The sequence below is a fragment of the Ascaphus truei genome, chromosome 2, assembly GCF_040206685.1.
Source record: "Ascaphus truei isolate aAscTru1 chromosome 2, aAscTru1.hap1, whole genome shotgun sequence".
Lineage (NCBI taxonomy): Eukaryota > Metazoa > Chordata > Amphibia > Anura > Ascaphidae > Ascaphus > Ascaphus truei.
The window spans coordinates 350720432-350733920 of NC_134484.1; the positions used below are offsets into that span (position 1 = coordinate 350720432).

At 40.9% G+C, this 13489-nt stretch overlaps 1 protein-coding gene across 1 annotated transcript in view; it reads right to left on the bottom strand.

The window, feature by feature from the left end:
- Positions 1-13489, bottom strand: part of JAZF1 (JAZF zinc finger 1) — a 294384-nt gene that overhangs the window by 63325 nt on the left and 217570 nt on the right. Inside the window, exon 3 of the mRNA XM_075586850.1 lies at positions 1513-1709. Within this exon, the coding sequence (XP_075442965.1) occupies positions 1513-1709 (197 nt within the window). The remainder of the gene's footprint in view (positions 1-1512; positions 1710-13489) is intronic.

The following is a 13489-nucleotide window of genomic DNA, read 5'->3' on the forward strand; positions in this document are numbered from 1 at the left end:
TTCTGCAGGAAAGGAAATATTTACATTGGAACATGAAAGTCATTATATATTGCTCATGGAGAATAAAAAAAACCCGCTAGGGCCCCAAAATGAGTATGAATTGGAGTTATGCTTTTCGGCCAAAATTATTACGAGGAACATATTCAGATATGAAAAGGCGAGACCGCATTGAAGTGTCTGATGTTGGATAAGACTTTCCAATCCGTGGGGCTTAGCATGTCTGGTGAACGCTTGTCCTCTTATTCCACTCACACTTCAAACTTGAGCCCTCCACACGTCAGAGACCAATGCACGGAGTTTGGCACTGACACAAAAGATGGTTGCATGTTGGTAACGGGTGTAATTGTGCCTGCTACATCTGTGTACAAATGTACAACTGATGCTGAGCAAATACCTGCATTTCTATCATTGCGAATTTTTGTCCCCAGCAATAGTATGCTGCTGCTGATTGTAAATACGTTAGCTGAACGTTAAAGAAATCTGAAACTTGACATTCCTGGGGATCTAAAATGCCATCACATATTAAACCAGCATAAAGTTAGTATGTTCACTTCTGCTACCCATTAAACAAAAGCATTTTGGGTGTGTGGGGAGGGGGGCTGCTACTGCAGCATTCATTTTCCTAATCAGGTGTTAGAAAAGCATTTGAAATGTCTATCATAGTACTCATTTCCTTACATTTTACATTCATTTTACATATTTTTTTTTAAAGAGGAATTATTAAGGGGACTTCTACTTTAAAACTGATTGGGGCCATTCTACTAAGGCTCACAAATGTATTTTTGGGTGCAAAATTGCCACGTGGACATCTCATTCTAAATTGCTCTTTTCGTGCGCCTCTGAACAAACAAAACATTTCTCAATCGCCGCCATTAAAATCATTTTTTTGAGGGGGGTACAGAAATGGACTGTACTAGGCATACAGATACAGTATTAAAGGTATGTACAAATAAAAAGAATGTTTCTCTGCACCCCAAACAGGGAGAAAGTGCGGCCAAATCGTCCACCAAGTTCAATTTGGAGCAAACCCTAAAAAGTCTGTTAATAGTGCAGAATAGGGTTGCTACTGTATCAAGCCCAAAAATTATTCGGCACAGAACGGTTGTTTCATTGTGTATATCATATTATCCTGCATTATTTTCACAGTATGGCTGCAATAAATATTACGCTAACTGGTGATATTTGCTAATAGATGTAAATAAGAAAATAAGAAAAACATAATTCTACATACATGCAATTTTACTCCTACAAACAGGGTCTCTCTCTCCTCTCGTTTACCCACTGACATGTATTTCTTCTTGTTTACTTCCCTTTCTCTAATGTGCCACCTGTCTTTTCTAACTGATAATACTGTATGTAAACGTGTGTCTTTGGAGCTTCCCGCATCTGCAAACCATGTTGCAAGCTCTGTGAGGCAGGATTCAAGCAACAATAATTGTACCTGGCGGACTAGACATCAATGTCTTGTCCCAATCCACAAAGGCTTGAGAATAGCGCGATATCTTCTCTTACCTGTAGGTGTGCTGCTGCGGAAGGAGGAGGATGGAGTGATGGGAGGAGTGACAGGAGGGGTGAGGCTGCCGCTGCCGTGGCGAGGGGGTGTGGAAACATTCCCACGAGACACAGAACTTGACAGTGTCAAGGAGAGCTTGGGCTGGATTTTCTTCTTCAGCGTTTCTTGTTCACGCCGAGCCGCATCCGTCATAAATCTAGAACAGACATAATGGGAAACATTGTGGAGCTCCAATAAAAAGTCTATCTATCTATCGCAAGCACTTTCATACTTAGTATTCACTTTCTTTTATTGCAGAAAAAGAAAGACTAATCAAATCTAACCCCAAACATCGACTTTGGTGAAGACAGAGGGAGCCTTGTATCAAAGTTTCTTTCGCTGCAAATCTGGTGCAATTTTGAAGGGAAAAAAGTGCACCAGATATATTAATGAAAAAGTCTCCGTAAGAACAATATAACGTTTTATAGCTCTGTTGCAAATGTTTGCCACAGAATAACACCAGTTTTTCCTTTTTATTTCTTTTATACTGTGCACAGATCTTAAATATATTACCCCACAGGTGAAGTATGCCCTAGAACATTTTTTTTGCCATACATATGTGAAAATGCTTGGCCATATTTGCAGTAATTTTTGTTTGTAATATATCCATGCATCTCTTGCAATAGTTTCTGGCGTGCAGCATTTCGGTTTGATTGAAAGTTGCTTTAATTTTAGCGAGTTTCATGGAGGTGGAACACTTTTTAGGTCATCATTTTGCGCCCTATGAATGGTAGCTAAAATATACCTATTATTCATTAAGTTTGAGACTTTTCTTTTCGTATTATTAATCTTTGGACTAGCTGGGGTTTGCCAAAGAGATATCTGAGAGACACTTTTTGTAGTGCGGCTTAATTTTACTCTGGGAAGGATCCAACCGGCAGACACTGTGCTCTCACCGCCAACTTCTCTTCTTCCACAATAACAATAGACTGGATTGGGCTTCAACACCAGTGACACAAATCTTCATACTGTACCATCACAGAAATGTTTGATTCCATGAAATACGAAGAAGACATAATAGCTACACGAACTCTGATGAGTCCTTCTCCTTATGTGACAGTGCATTGCTTTGTCAGAGAAAGAGTGAGCAAACTAATGGCTGACTCAATATTCTCCACAGGAGTCAATCCTACCAGGATCAACCAAAAACTGCTATGGACTTTAATGGCAGTTTTCTTGGGCGGTGGGAGAATATCGAATCAGCTCCTATGTATACAATTCCATACACCGCTAACTAAACCTTACCAAACAATCAAACCATTAATGGTTATGTCCAAAGGCATTCATAATAGTGAACTATATCAAGAACTAGTACGCTAAAAGTGCAAATAAATAGGTAATACAATTGTGTATTAAGTATAAAAAATGTGCAAAAAAAATTGCCAACCCGTAGAGTAACTTAAGAGAGAGGGAAGTGTTATGAGTGTAATGACGACACGGAAAATACTAAGGTGATGACCGTAATTTCCAAGGTAATCATAGCCAAGAAGCTTCTGGAAATTATACCTTGGCTCTTTTTAGAAAGTAAGAGTCACAGAACTGCCAACTGTCTCCAGGTCAACAGTGTAATAAAAACGTCTTCTAGTATTTCTCCTTGATCTCACTCTATTATACTGTATCGAAGCTTCTAACAGAACAGTGAATGGGGAAAAACTGGGAATGGCTTATAATTAAAATGGTCATTTTCAAATATTTATATCTAGCAAGTGAGGCCATACAAAGTTTTCCCAAAGGTACCCAAATTCCCTCTTTCCAAATGAATGAGATTTGGTGCTTCTGAAAATTAAATTTAAGGAAGAGCATCGACTTAAATAAGTGAGACACTATTGAAGTCCATTATCCCATTGATGCTAAAAGACAGTAAGACTTACTTCAAATAAGAAAATCTGCCCCAGTTCAAATGAGTCATTTAACACATTTGTTAACATTTTCATGAAAGTTTCTTAATTAGAATATGTTATATTTTGGTGCCTAAATTTCAAAAACACAGATCGCTTTCAATTAGACGAGTCAGGGACTCATAACACAAATGCAGCACTTCTAAAGCTTAAGTGACCAGGCTTAAGTTATGATCAGACTAAATTATAGCTCTTAGGTTATTTATGATGCACTCATGACACATACATTATTGTAAATCATCCCTTCTCCAAAACATTTGAAGAATTACACATTAAAAAAGTGCCTCTCAATCCTATCTTCAAGACTTCAACCTAATCCCGACCAGATATGAGTAATAACCATTGAATTACTGCTGTACCACACAGAAGTACATAAATGCACTTATCTTACATGCAAATGTGTAACTGGTTGGCCATCCCCAAAATATAGCCTTGGCGAAGGGTGTCCATAGGAAAGGATTGAGAAAATGTAGTAAAACAAATAATAAAACATTTGGACTGACTAAATACAGTAGGACTGCACCAACAACCCTATCATGTGTTCTGTATCCTTCTCATACAGTAACACTGATTTAACCACCCGCCCCCAAGAAAAGTGCACAATGGCCCATCTTCTACGACAGTGGTTTTCACATCTGAAATCTTGAAGGGTAAAAATATTTGGAGACCACTAGTAGTCTAAGGAGCACAATTTAAGAACTCCTGCACCAAAGACAGGGACACAGACGTTCAATCCCTCCAGCAGTGACGGGGGTTATAAGAGGACAGCATGCAAAGAAGTCGTTTCGACATCACTGTGCTTAAAATAGACAGGCACGTATTGCAAAGCAGGTGCAAATGGAGAAGGTTTTATTTATTCCTCGAACCCACCCAGACGTTCCTGGTGTGTTTTTAGTTAGTTACGCACCTGAGAGTCGTGCCTTAAATTGCATCACTATCTAATAGTATTTAAAAGTTGCATATATCCCTTTTATTTCTTGGTGAAAATGGAACATTCAGATCAGAAATGTGGTTAATTAGTTCATTAATCAATTGATTAGTTTAAAGTAAAGCAGCTAAACCTGCCCTAAATACACAAAAAAACAAAGTGTGCCTTACAATAAACACGTTTGATCCATGATACGCTTGTGTTCTAATTTTATATATATATTTTTTAAAGCACTTGGTCAGTTTTGATATTATACCATACCGTACAATCAAAAGATTGCCTGCCAATGGGGAAGGGGGGGGGGAGAGAAGGGGATGAGTATTTTGCCTAGTTTTCTGATAGTTATGTTGCTGTACTGAGCATTGCAGAATGTGCTATGAGAGAGAGAAGAGAAAAAAAGTTAAATTTAAGGTAGCTTTCTCCAAAATAGTTTTCCGTTCTCCATCATAAAACCCTATATCACTCTGGCTGCTTCTGAACTGCTTTTATAACTGAATCCCCACAGTGCACAAAGAGAATTGGAACGATAAAGACCTGATTTTTAAAACACGTATAACAATTCAATAGTGCAAAAAAAAAGGGTTTATGGATGATGATTTACCATTTTTTGGCTGGATTAACCTTTGTCTCTGTTTTCCTTTAGGGAGTAGCCCTAATTAAATTCAATTTATTGTATTGGAATCCATGTGAAGATTAGAATACGGATTGTACGCTATATTGTTTCAAAGAAGAGCAGAAGCCGTGCTTTGCAAGATGCTGGCATTCTTCCCAACATTTTAGCTGAGCAATGTCTACAATCAGTTGAGATATTGCAGGTTGGCTCGTTAAATGTGCCAATTGTTCACTCAGGCCACTGGCTATATTTTGCACTGCACACGATTCTTTACAATCATTTGCATACTTAGGATAATCAATGTGGCAGAACAGAAAGTAGAGTACATGACTTTTTTTGATAGAGAAACTAGAAATGTTATTTACAGAGAGGTTTGCTTTTTCATATACAGTGGCGGCCGCTTTTATTCTTCTGCGGCCTTTTCCCCGCGATTTTAAAAATCGCGGGCAAATCGGGGCAAATCGCGGGATGATGCGGTCCGTTCACGGCCATTTCTCGGCCGTTTTGTGCGCCTGCGGGCATTGCCATTGTTTAGCGGTAAGCGCTTTCTTTGTCTAGCGCTATTAGCGCTATCAGCTGTTTTCGGGCCGCTTTCGGGCCGCGCGGAGGAGGCCCGTGACCATCGGAAAACATGCCCGAAAATTTTCGGGTATGTTGTAGAATAAACGTGGCCGCAGCAGTATATACCAAAAATGTTCGTCATGCATGATACCAGAGACGTGCGCAACCTTTACAGCTGTTTACAAACTTGGTTTCACGCTAAAAAGTTTGCAAGTGTTTTTTTGTGTTGCCAAAATGTCTCAAATCAGCGATCCAGAACCTGAAAGAGGGAGAGACCTATTTAGTAGAGAATCCATTGACTTGTATAAATCCAAATAGGGTCACCTGTATGCCACATGGATACACACTTGTGAAGACACCTAAGATACCTGGGAAATAAGCTAATTTAAATAGTCAAACAGGCTTATATCCCAGCGTTTGGGAGGTATGGAAGTCAATGGGTACTGTACGTAGGGCCGGTTCTACCATTAGGTCCAACTAGGCGGCCGCATAGGGCGGCAGAATTTGGGAGGCAGCAGATTTCTAACACTGCAGGGAGATTTTCCCAGAGCAGGGAGAGAGCAGGGCAGTTTCCTCCATCCTGATTGGCTGCATTACTATTCTTTACCTGGACACGACTGCATTACCATTCTATACCTGGACACGGACATTTCCATAGCACACAAGGGTGCAGACCCAGGAGAGCAGAGAGGCCTTCCCCTACAGCTACAACGACAGAGACAGATAAGAGACATTTTTGTTGGACTGTAGTTATTCTCCAAAGCGGAGTGGGCCTTTATTTTGTTTCTTTTTGTATGTTTTGCCTTGTGACAGGGACAGAGGGGGAGCAAGAATGACAGGGAGAGAGTGGGGGAGAATAACAGAGGGGGGAGAATGACAGAGGAGGGAGAGAATGACTGAATGAGGGAGGGAGGGGGAGAGAGAATGAGAAAGATGGGAGAGGAAGCAAGAAGGGGAGAGTTACAGGGAGGGAGGAGGGACCAAAGTGACAGGGAGAGAGGGAGTCAGTATGAATGTTAGACAAAATCTATTAGGTATAACATTTTCATTTTGCAGTTAGAAAGAAAAAAATCTGAGTGTGTGTGTGGGGGGGGGGGGGGGGGGAGGGGGGAACAGGGGGAGGGGGGAGCGTGTGCAAGCTGAAGGTTCACCTAGGGCACCAAATAACCTTGCACGGGCCCTGACTGCACCAGATAAGACTCTCCTGCAGCATCTACGACTAATTGTTGGGAATTTTGCCGCCCTGTACAGCGCAGTGAAATATCTTCTGAAACCGCACATTTAAAAAAAAATTAAAAAAATGGTGAAAAAGTTGGAAAACACAGTTGGGACGGATTTGCACATCTCTACATGAAACTCTTTATTGGGATTTTTCAATAAACATTGTTACACTATGTAAGGCGATTCTAGCCTTTCTGTTTGACAAGAAAGCAATCCAAAGTTATTGGCCCATATTTACTAGACGTTGCTAAGGTGTAAAACCTTTTGGCACATTTGCTAAATATGACCCGTAGTCTTGACATTTTTATATTTTTAGGCATAGGAAAAAATGTAATTTCCCCCATCAGCAACAATGTTTTTGCTGCCTACTTATTAAATACTTAGAACAGGCGCTGGCCACTTTTCCCTCAAATTACCATGAATGAGCTTCAGGTTACATAATGCAACAGAATGACATTTAATTTTTTCCACGAAAAATTGTCATAATGTTGAGAGAGTTGCTTCTATGATTTTATGTGATGAATATTTTCCAGCATAGCTATTTCCCCTCAGCATCTATACAGACTCAGTGTTTAGCCACTTCTACAATAAAGCATTGATTGGACTATGTAATGGCAACAATTATTTCTTAACATTCTGTTCCAACACTAACTGGTACTTCTTCCCCTCTGGCTGTTCATAAGAAACAGTCATTAATTACTAGTACAGTAACTAGCAATTCTGGATAGATTATTGCTTAATTATAATGCCAGACAGAAGTGTCCTGTATCCTGATTTCTAAAATATAGTTCGTTACCATCAAACAGTAGAAGAAAACTTTTTGGGGCATTGCATTAAAAACGACTGAATACAATTTATTACCACCATTACCGTCCTAGAATCCGTCCTTGTTGCAGTTAATGATTGGCTGGGCCTTGGGTCATTAGCCAACACACCAGCCATTGCCTACTCAGAGCTCAGGATTCTTCATGGGCTGTGGCTAAATTAATTGCTGAATGTTCCTTTCAGGACAATTATTGTCCATTTTACTTTCCAAATTGCTGAGTAATTCTGCGTAGCAGTTTTAACTTGTTAAATTGCTTTGTGTAACGTAAAACATATTATTGTTGTAAAACTGCCATACACAATCAGGAGGTAAATGCAAATAACTTAAAGCCCCAGAACAATCACAAACTAATGCACAAATGCACACCAGCAGTGGTCCTTTGTTTTATTGGCAATAGTCAACTTGTATATTTGCTTATTCCTCCTATCCTAATCTCATTCTTCTCTGCTAAGCAGCTGTGAAAAGAAATCTACTGACATCCACCTTAAAAAAAATAAAAAAAATTATAATAATATATATGTATATTTTTTTTCTACATTGGCATTGCAGTTGGAAGAGTCATCAATAATTACAATAAAAGCATGATACATGTCATAGACTCAAGAGCTGATTATGTTTACTTTCCATAGATAGACTTAAGAAATGTGGTATATACTGGAAGATGTGTTCAAATGCATTGAAAGGAACAATCTTTTTATTTTTATAAACCTATTCTGTAGTATCAGATAATACTTACTACCATTTTTTTTTAAATTCAACTCTTAATGCAGTTTTGAATGAGTTTTAATATACTGAGCATCCATTGATGTCTATAGCAGGCTTTAGCATAACCTCCCTAGCTGTTCAAGATCTTGGTAACACTTTGTGATAATTTGTTGCCAATATTCCCAGCAGTTTGTGCTGCAAACTGTAACCATAGATAATGTTACCTTAGTAATATAAGAATAGATTGTAGCTGCTGAGTTACACTCACTGAAAGATTGATTGAAACTGAAAGACAGCCATTTAGTGAACCCTAGGAAGAAGGATTTTGTTGATCGATCGCAGGAGAACCAATCGATCGGCAGCTTAGGTAATTAGTTTTCAATAAAGGTAATCAAAGGCTGCAAATATTAAAGCAAAAAAGATTTGTTGTTAAATTGCTTGGATTGCCTCTTTAAAGCCACAGCACTATTCATACAGCTGTGCCATTATTTCTAAGTCATAATATTGAAGCGTTTGGGGATCTGGAGACATTGCACTAAAAAGGAACCTTTGGATAAACAGACGTTGACTTCAAAGTGCCTAACTCCATTTAAATTGATTAAATTAATGATGATGAAAAATGTGCAGGGTTAATTTTAAACCAGGGAAAACTTAACAGAACTGGGAAGCGTGAATGCATTCTTACGTGGATGACAAATAGATGGTGGACATAGCAGGAAACAACAATTGAATATTTAAATAAATGTTTAGTACAGTACAGGTAGCTTTCGCTATCCAACGTTTCACTTTACAACGAATGGCATATACAACGCTTTACAATGCAACCCTGTGAGTTGTTTTTGACACCAGAATGCGTTATCCAACGCTCACCGCCACTGATTAACATGGGACTCACTTTATAACGGTTTCACTATCCAACGCTCACCGCCACTGATTAACATGGGACTCACTTTACAACGGTTTCACTATCCAACGCTACATCCAGAACGGATTCCGTTGGCTAACCGAGGACTGCCTGTGTAGTACTGTATATGCTATTAAGGGTGCTCTCAAACATCACAGCATCCCCAGCTCCTAATATATACTGCTTTTGTGCCTGAGCACTGCAGGGCCCTCTAAGGCTGCGCTTATAGTGCCGGCGATGGCAACGGCGATGCAACTGTCGCGTCAAAACAAATGCATTGTCGCCGTCGTCGGCGCTTATAGTGCACGCGACGGCGAGAAAGCGACGGAGCGACAGTGCTACCAAAAATCTGGTAGTCACTGCTATTTGTTTTTTTTCGGCTACTGTCTCCCCACACGGCCAATCAGGAGCTTCTCCGTGCCTCTGCCCACCCCCTAGCTACAAGGCCAGCGACGTCGCCTAAATTTGAAATGCCACTGTCGCAATGGCGACGGCATCGGTCGCGTCGCCGGTACTATAAGCGCGGCCTAACATTGATCCGGATTAGGAGTGAGATTCCGCAGTTTCTTTTTACAGTCCATTTCAATTATATAATGGGTGCAATCTGTAGATCTGTTTCAAGTATAATATTTACATCTGTTTTGCTGTGCACTGGTGTCCAGTTAACATCTTGTGTACATGAGATTTGCTGCAAGCAGGTCAGCCACAGAATAGTACCATATAGTACAGAATTGTATAGGAAGGCCTGCTGTACGTATAATGCATACAGTCAAATTGTTTGAAAGTCAAATGTTTTGCTGAAAACTATTCAACAAGAAAGTTGTACAAAACACTTGGATTAATTTACTTGATGTAGTAAATTCTTTAAGACATGAAGGGGGGTATTCATTAAACTGTGATAGTTCCGATCAGGGCTTCTATTGAAGTCAATGAGTTTCCATGTTATACTGCCCCCGCTCAGCACTATCACAGATTAATAAATCACCTCTGAAGTCTCATTGGATCAGTTTGTTCTCTGATCTAAAAGACAGATAGATAGAGCTTGGTTTTTAGTCCAATAAAACATTAGCACCTCACTAGATTGCCACGACTAATTCATTATCTCATTCAAAATGTTGTTGCAGCACTTTCAGGTGAAGTGACATTAAGATATCATAAAATAACAGAAGAAAACTGCACAACAAAACAGAATATAAATACAGAACTGTACATTAACATTTCAATACAAAATGGCCCATACTGCATTTACTAATTGGTATTATAATCCCATAAGAGACGTTCCAGACCTGGAGCACACAATACAGCCTAATAATTTAAATGGGCCAAAGGGTGTCTTCCGGAGCCAAGATGTATATTCTGGCTTTGCTCTCCCTCTTAGTAAAACAGTAGTGCAACCAAGGGGGGAGGGTGGGGGAGGGGCAAGAGTGCATTTGCACCCCCCCTAGAATTTCATATATTGGAGCATGGCAGCATAGGAGGAGGACAGTAGATGGGAGTTCCCCTCCCACCTCTACAGGGAGTTGGACTCCAGCTCCTAATGTAATACTACAACTTAGAAAGGCAGACGTCTCAGAATTCCTTGACTATAGGGTCCCCAGAAGGAGGACACATGGCAGGCAGCAGCCATTCAGTGCAGAGGCTGCCTGCCAGGTGACCTCCTCCTGTAATCGGTCCCTCTGAGGTAGGACCTGCACCCACTGCCTCCATCTCTCTCTCTCTGTGCCCACTGCCCCCTCTCCTACATACCTGTCTTCTGCACCCACTGCCCTCCCTCTCTGACCCTCTCCTGCACCCACTTACCCCATCTCCTGCACCCACTGCCATTTCTCACTCTGACCCCTCTCTGGCACCCACTTACCCCCTCTCCTGAACCCACCGACTTTCTGTCTTTGCCCTCTGCCCCCTCTTTGCAGTTAGAGGCCCCGTGCTGTTCCCCACAACAATTAAACTGATTGCCGGGGGAGAGAGTGGGGCCTCTGTAAATCTCCTACCTTCTCCTTCACCATCTCTTCCTGCAGGGCCCCTCATCATGACGCCAAATGGCGTCGCATTGCCATGACAACTGTATGTCACATGACGTCACGGTGCCAACCGGCATAACAACGTTACAAGACATCACGTTGTCATGCCATCATAATGCCATCTGAAGTTTCGGCATCATGATGGTGAAGAAGGTAAGAGGCCCAGTATCACGTCTGCACGGAGCCCCGCAATATTCCCAGCCGGCCCTCACTGCTTTATGATAACTATATCGCTTCCTGTAGTAATATTGATCATCGTACCAGCTGTTACACACGCTTTCTGAATACAATAAATGAACACAAATAGGAAAAAAAGTTTAGAGAAAATGATACATTTCAAAATCCGCGATCTTGTCAGTTTTGTCTTTCCCCACCCCCCCCCAAAAAACTGGAACCGAGGGTTTTCTGGTCTTTGACCACACTTTGACCACACTAATAATACCACCAGTAACCTCCTGTTTTATTTGTCACATTTTCGCAGGAGAGCAAAAAATGGCAGCCACCAACTTCATTACTGAGTTAATTGTTTATGGTTCTGTTAACTTGTATAGGCAGCAATACTGAGATACCCTGATGATAAGAAAATATATCACTTTTACTGGCACATTCCATTGCCAAAAAGCATTGCGAATGTCTACGTTACCAAACTCTTTATAGAAAGAGTGCATTTGAAAAACTCACAGGTCACTTCTTCACATCACTAAGGCTCATATACAGTAAAAGCTCCATCTATGATAAACTCTCATGCTTGTTCATTGAAGCAACAATCAGATCCGCTCAACACCAAATCTTTCTTCTTTCGGTAACTTTGAAGCTGATGATAGATGGTCTTGTACCCGGAATTCTATTCTCCATTCCTGGGGCACTCAGACCCAAACAACATAGTCCGAGAATGGATAACAATAGACAGACATGTTTTAATAGGAGAAAAATAAGGTTTGGTCGAACAATGCTGAATTGTAGTAATAAATGCTTTACATGCATTTTGGAGATTTCCTTTCACAACAGGTATGATTATTCCTCTAGTTTCCTCAAGCAACCACACAATATCAAACTCTCTAGACCAGTGTTTTTCAACAGCAGTTCCTAAGAACCCTTGGGCTCTGTGTACATCACTGAAGGGTTCCCTTAAATGTTCAGGTAATTTGAAAATTGTACCAAACACAGAAGAATTTACAATGTATCTGATCACATACACGCTTTCAGAGAGGGTTGGGGTTCCTTACAATGCATCTGATCTCAAACGCGCTATTAGAGAGGGTTGGGGTTCCTTACAACGCATCTGATCTCAAACACGCTATTAGAGAGGGTTCGGGTTCCTTACAATGCATCAGATCTTAGACACGCTATTAGAGAGGGTTGGGGTTCCTTACAATGCATCAGATCTTAGACACGCTATTAGAGAGGGTTGGGGTTCCTTACAATGCATCTGATCTCAGACGCGCTATTAGAGAGGGTTGGGGTTCCTCACAAAGCATCTGATCTCAGACGCACTATTAGAGAGGGTTGGGGTTCCTTACAATGCATCTGATCTCAGACGCGCTATTAGAGAGGGTTGGGGTTCCTTTCACTGCATCTGATCTCAGACGCGCTATTAGAGAGGGTTGGGGTTCCTTACAATGCATCTGATCTCAGACGCGCTATTAGAGAGGGTTGGGTAACGTAATTATGCGGCCCTTTAACCAAAAATGCTGTATGAGAGAAGGTTTGCATCTGAATAAGCCTCGGCTCTCAGGCAGACGGCAGGACGTTCGTTCTGTTGCTCCTGATTTGCTTCACTTGCATTTTTTCCACAATGGCGATGGGGTCTCCGGGAAGCGCAATATATGTAATAAAAAATAAAACAGTGATGGTGCAATATTGTTAAAGCAAGGTTAGTGAATTTAAATAGTGATGACACGGTTTTCTATATATATACTCACAAACGTGTGAGGTTTTGCAGGCACATAAAGGTATCTTTTAAGGCATTCATTCAATCGCCAGGAGATGCAGAGATCAGTGTTTCCCCGTATGTATGGACTCCCAGGAACCTTATTTAAAAGATACAACTGGACATAGTGCAGACTGTATATATAGTTTATCAAAGGTAAGTAAAATCAATTACACTCACATATTTTCAGATACAGGTAAGCATTTTAGATCGCAATGGATCTCTCTGGCTGGGTCGATGGTGTCTCAGCTTCCCCTCTCTCGTGGCGTGCGTTCCACCAGTGCGTTCCAGACACCGGAAGTGATGTCATCCGCCGCGTCCACTTCCTGG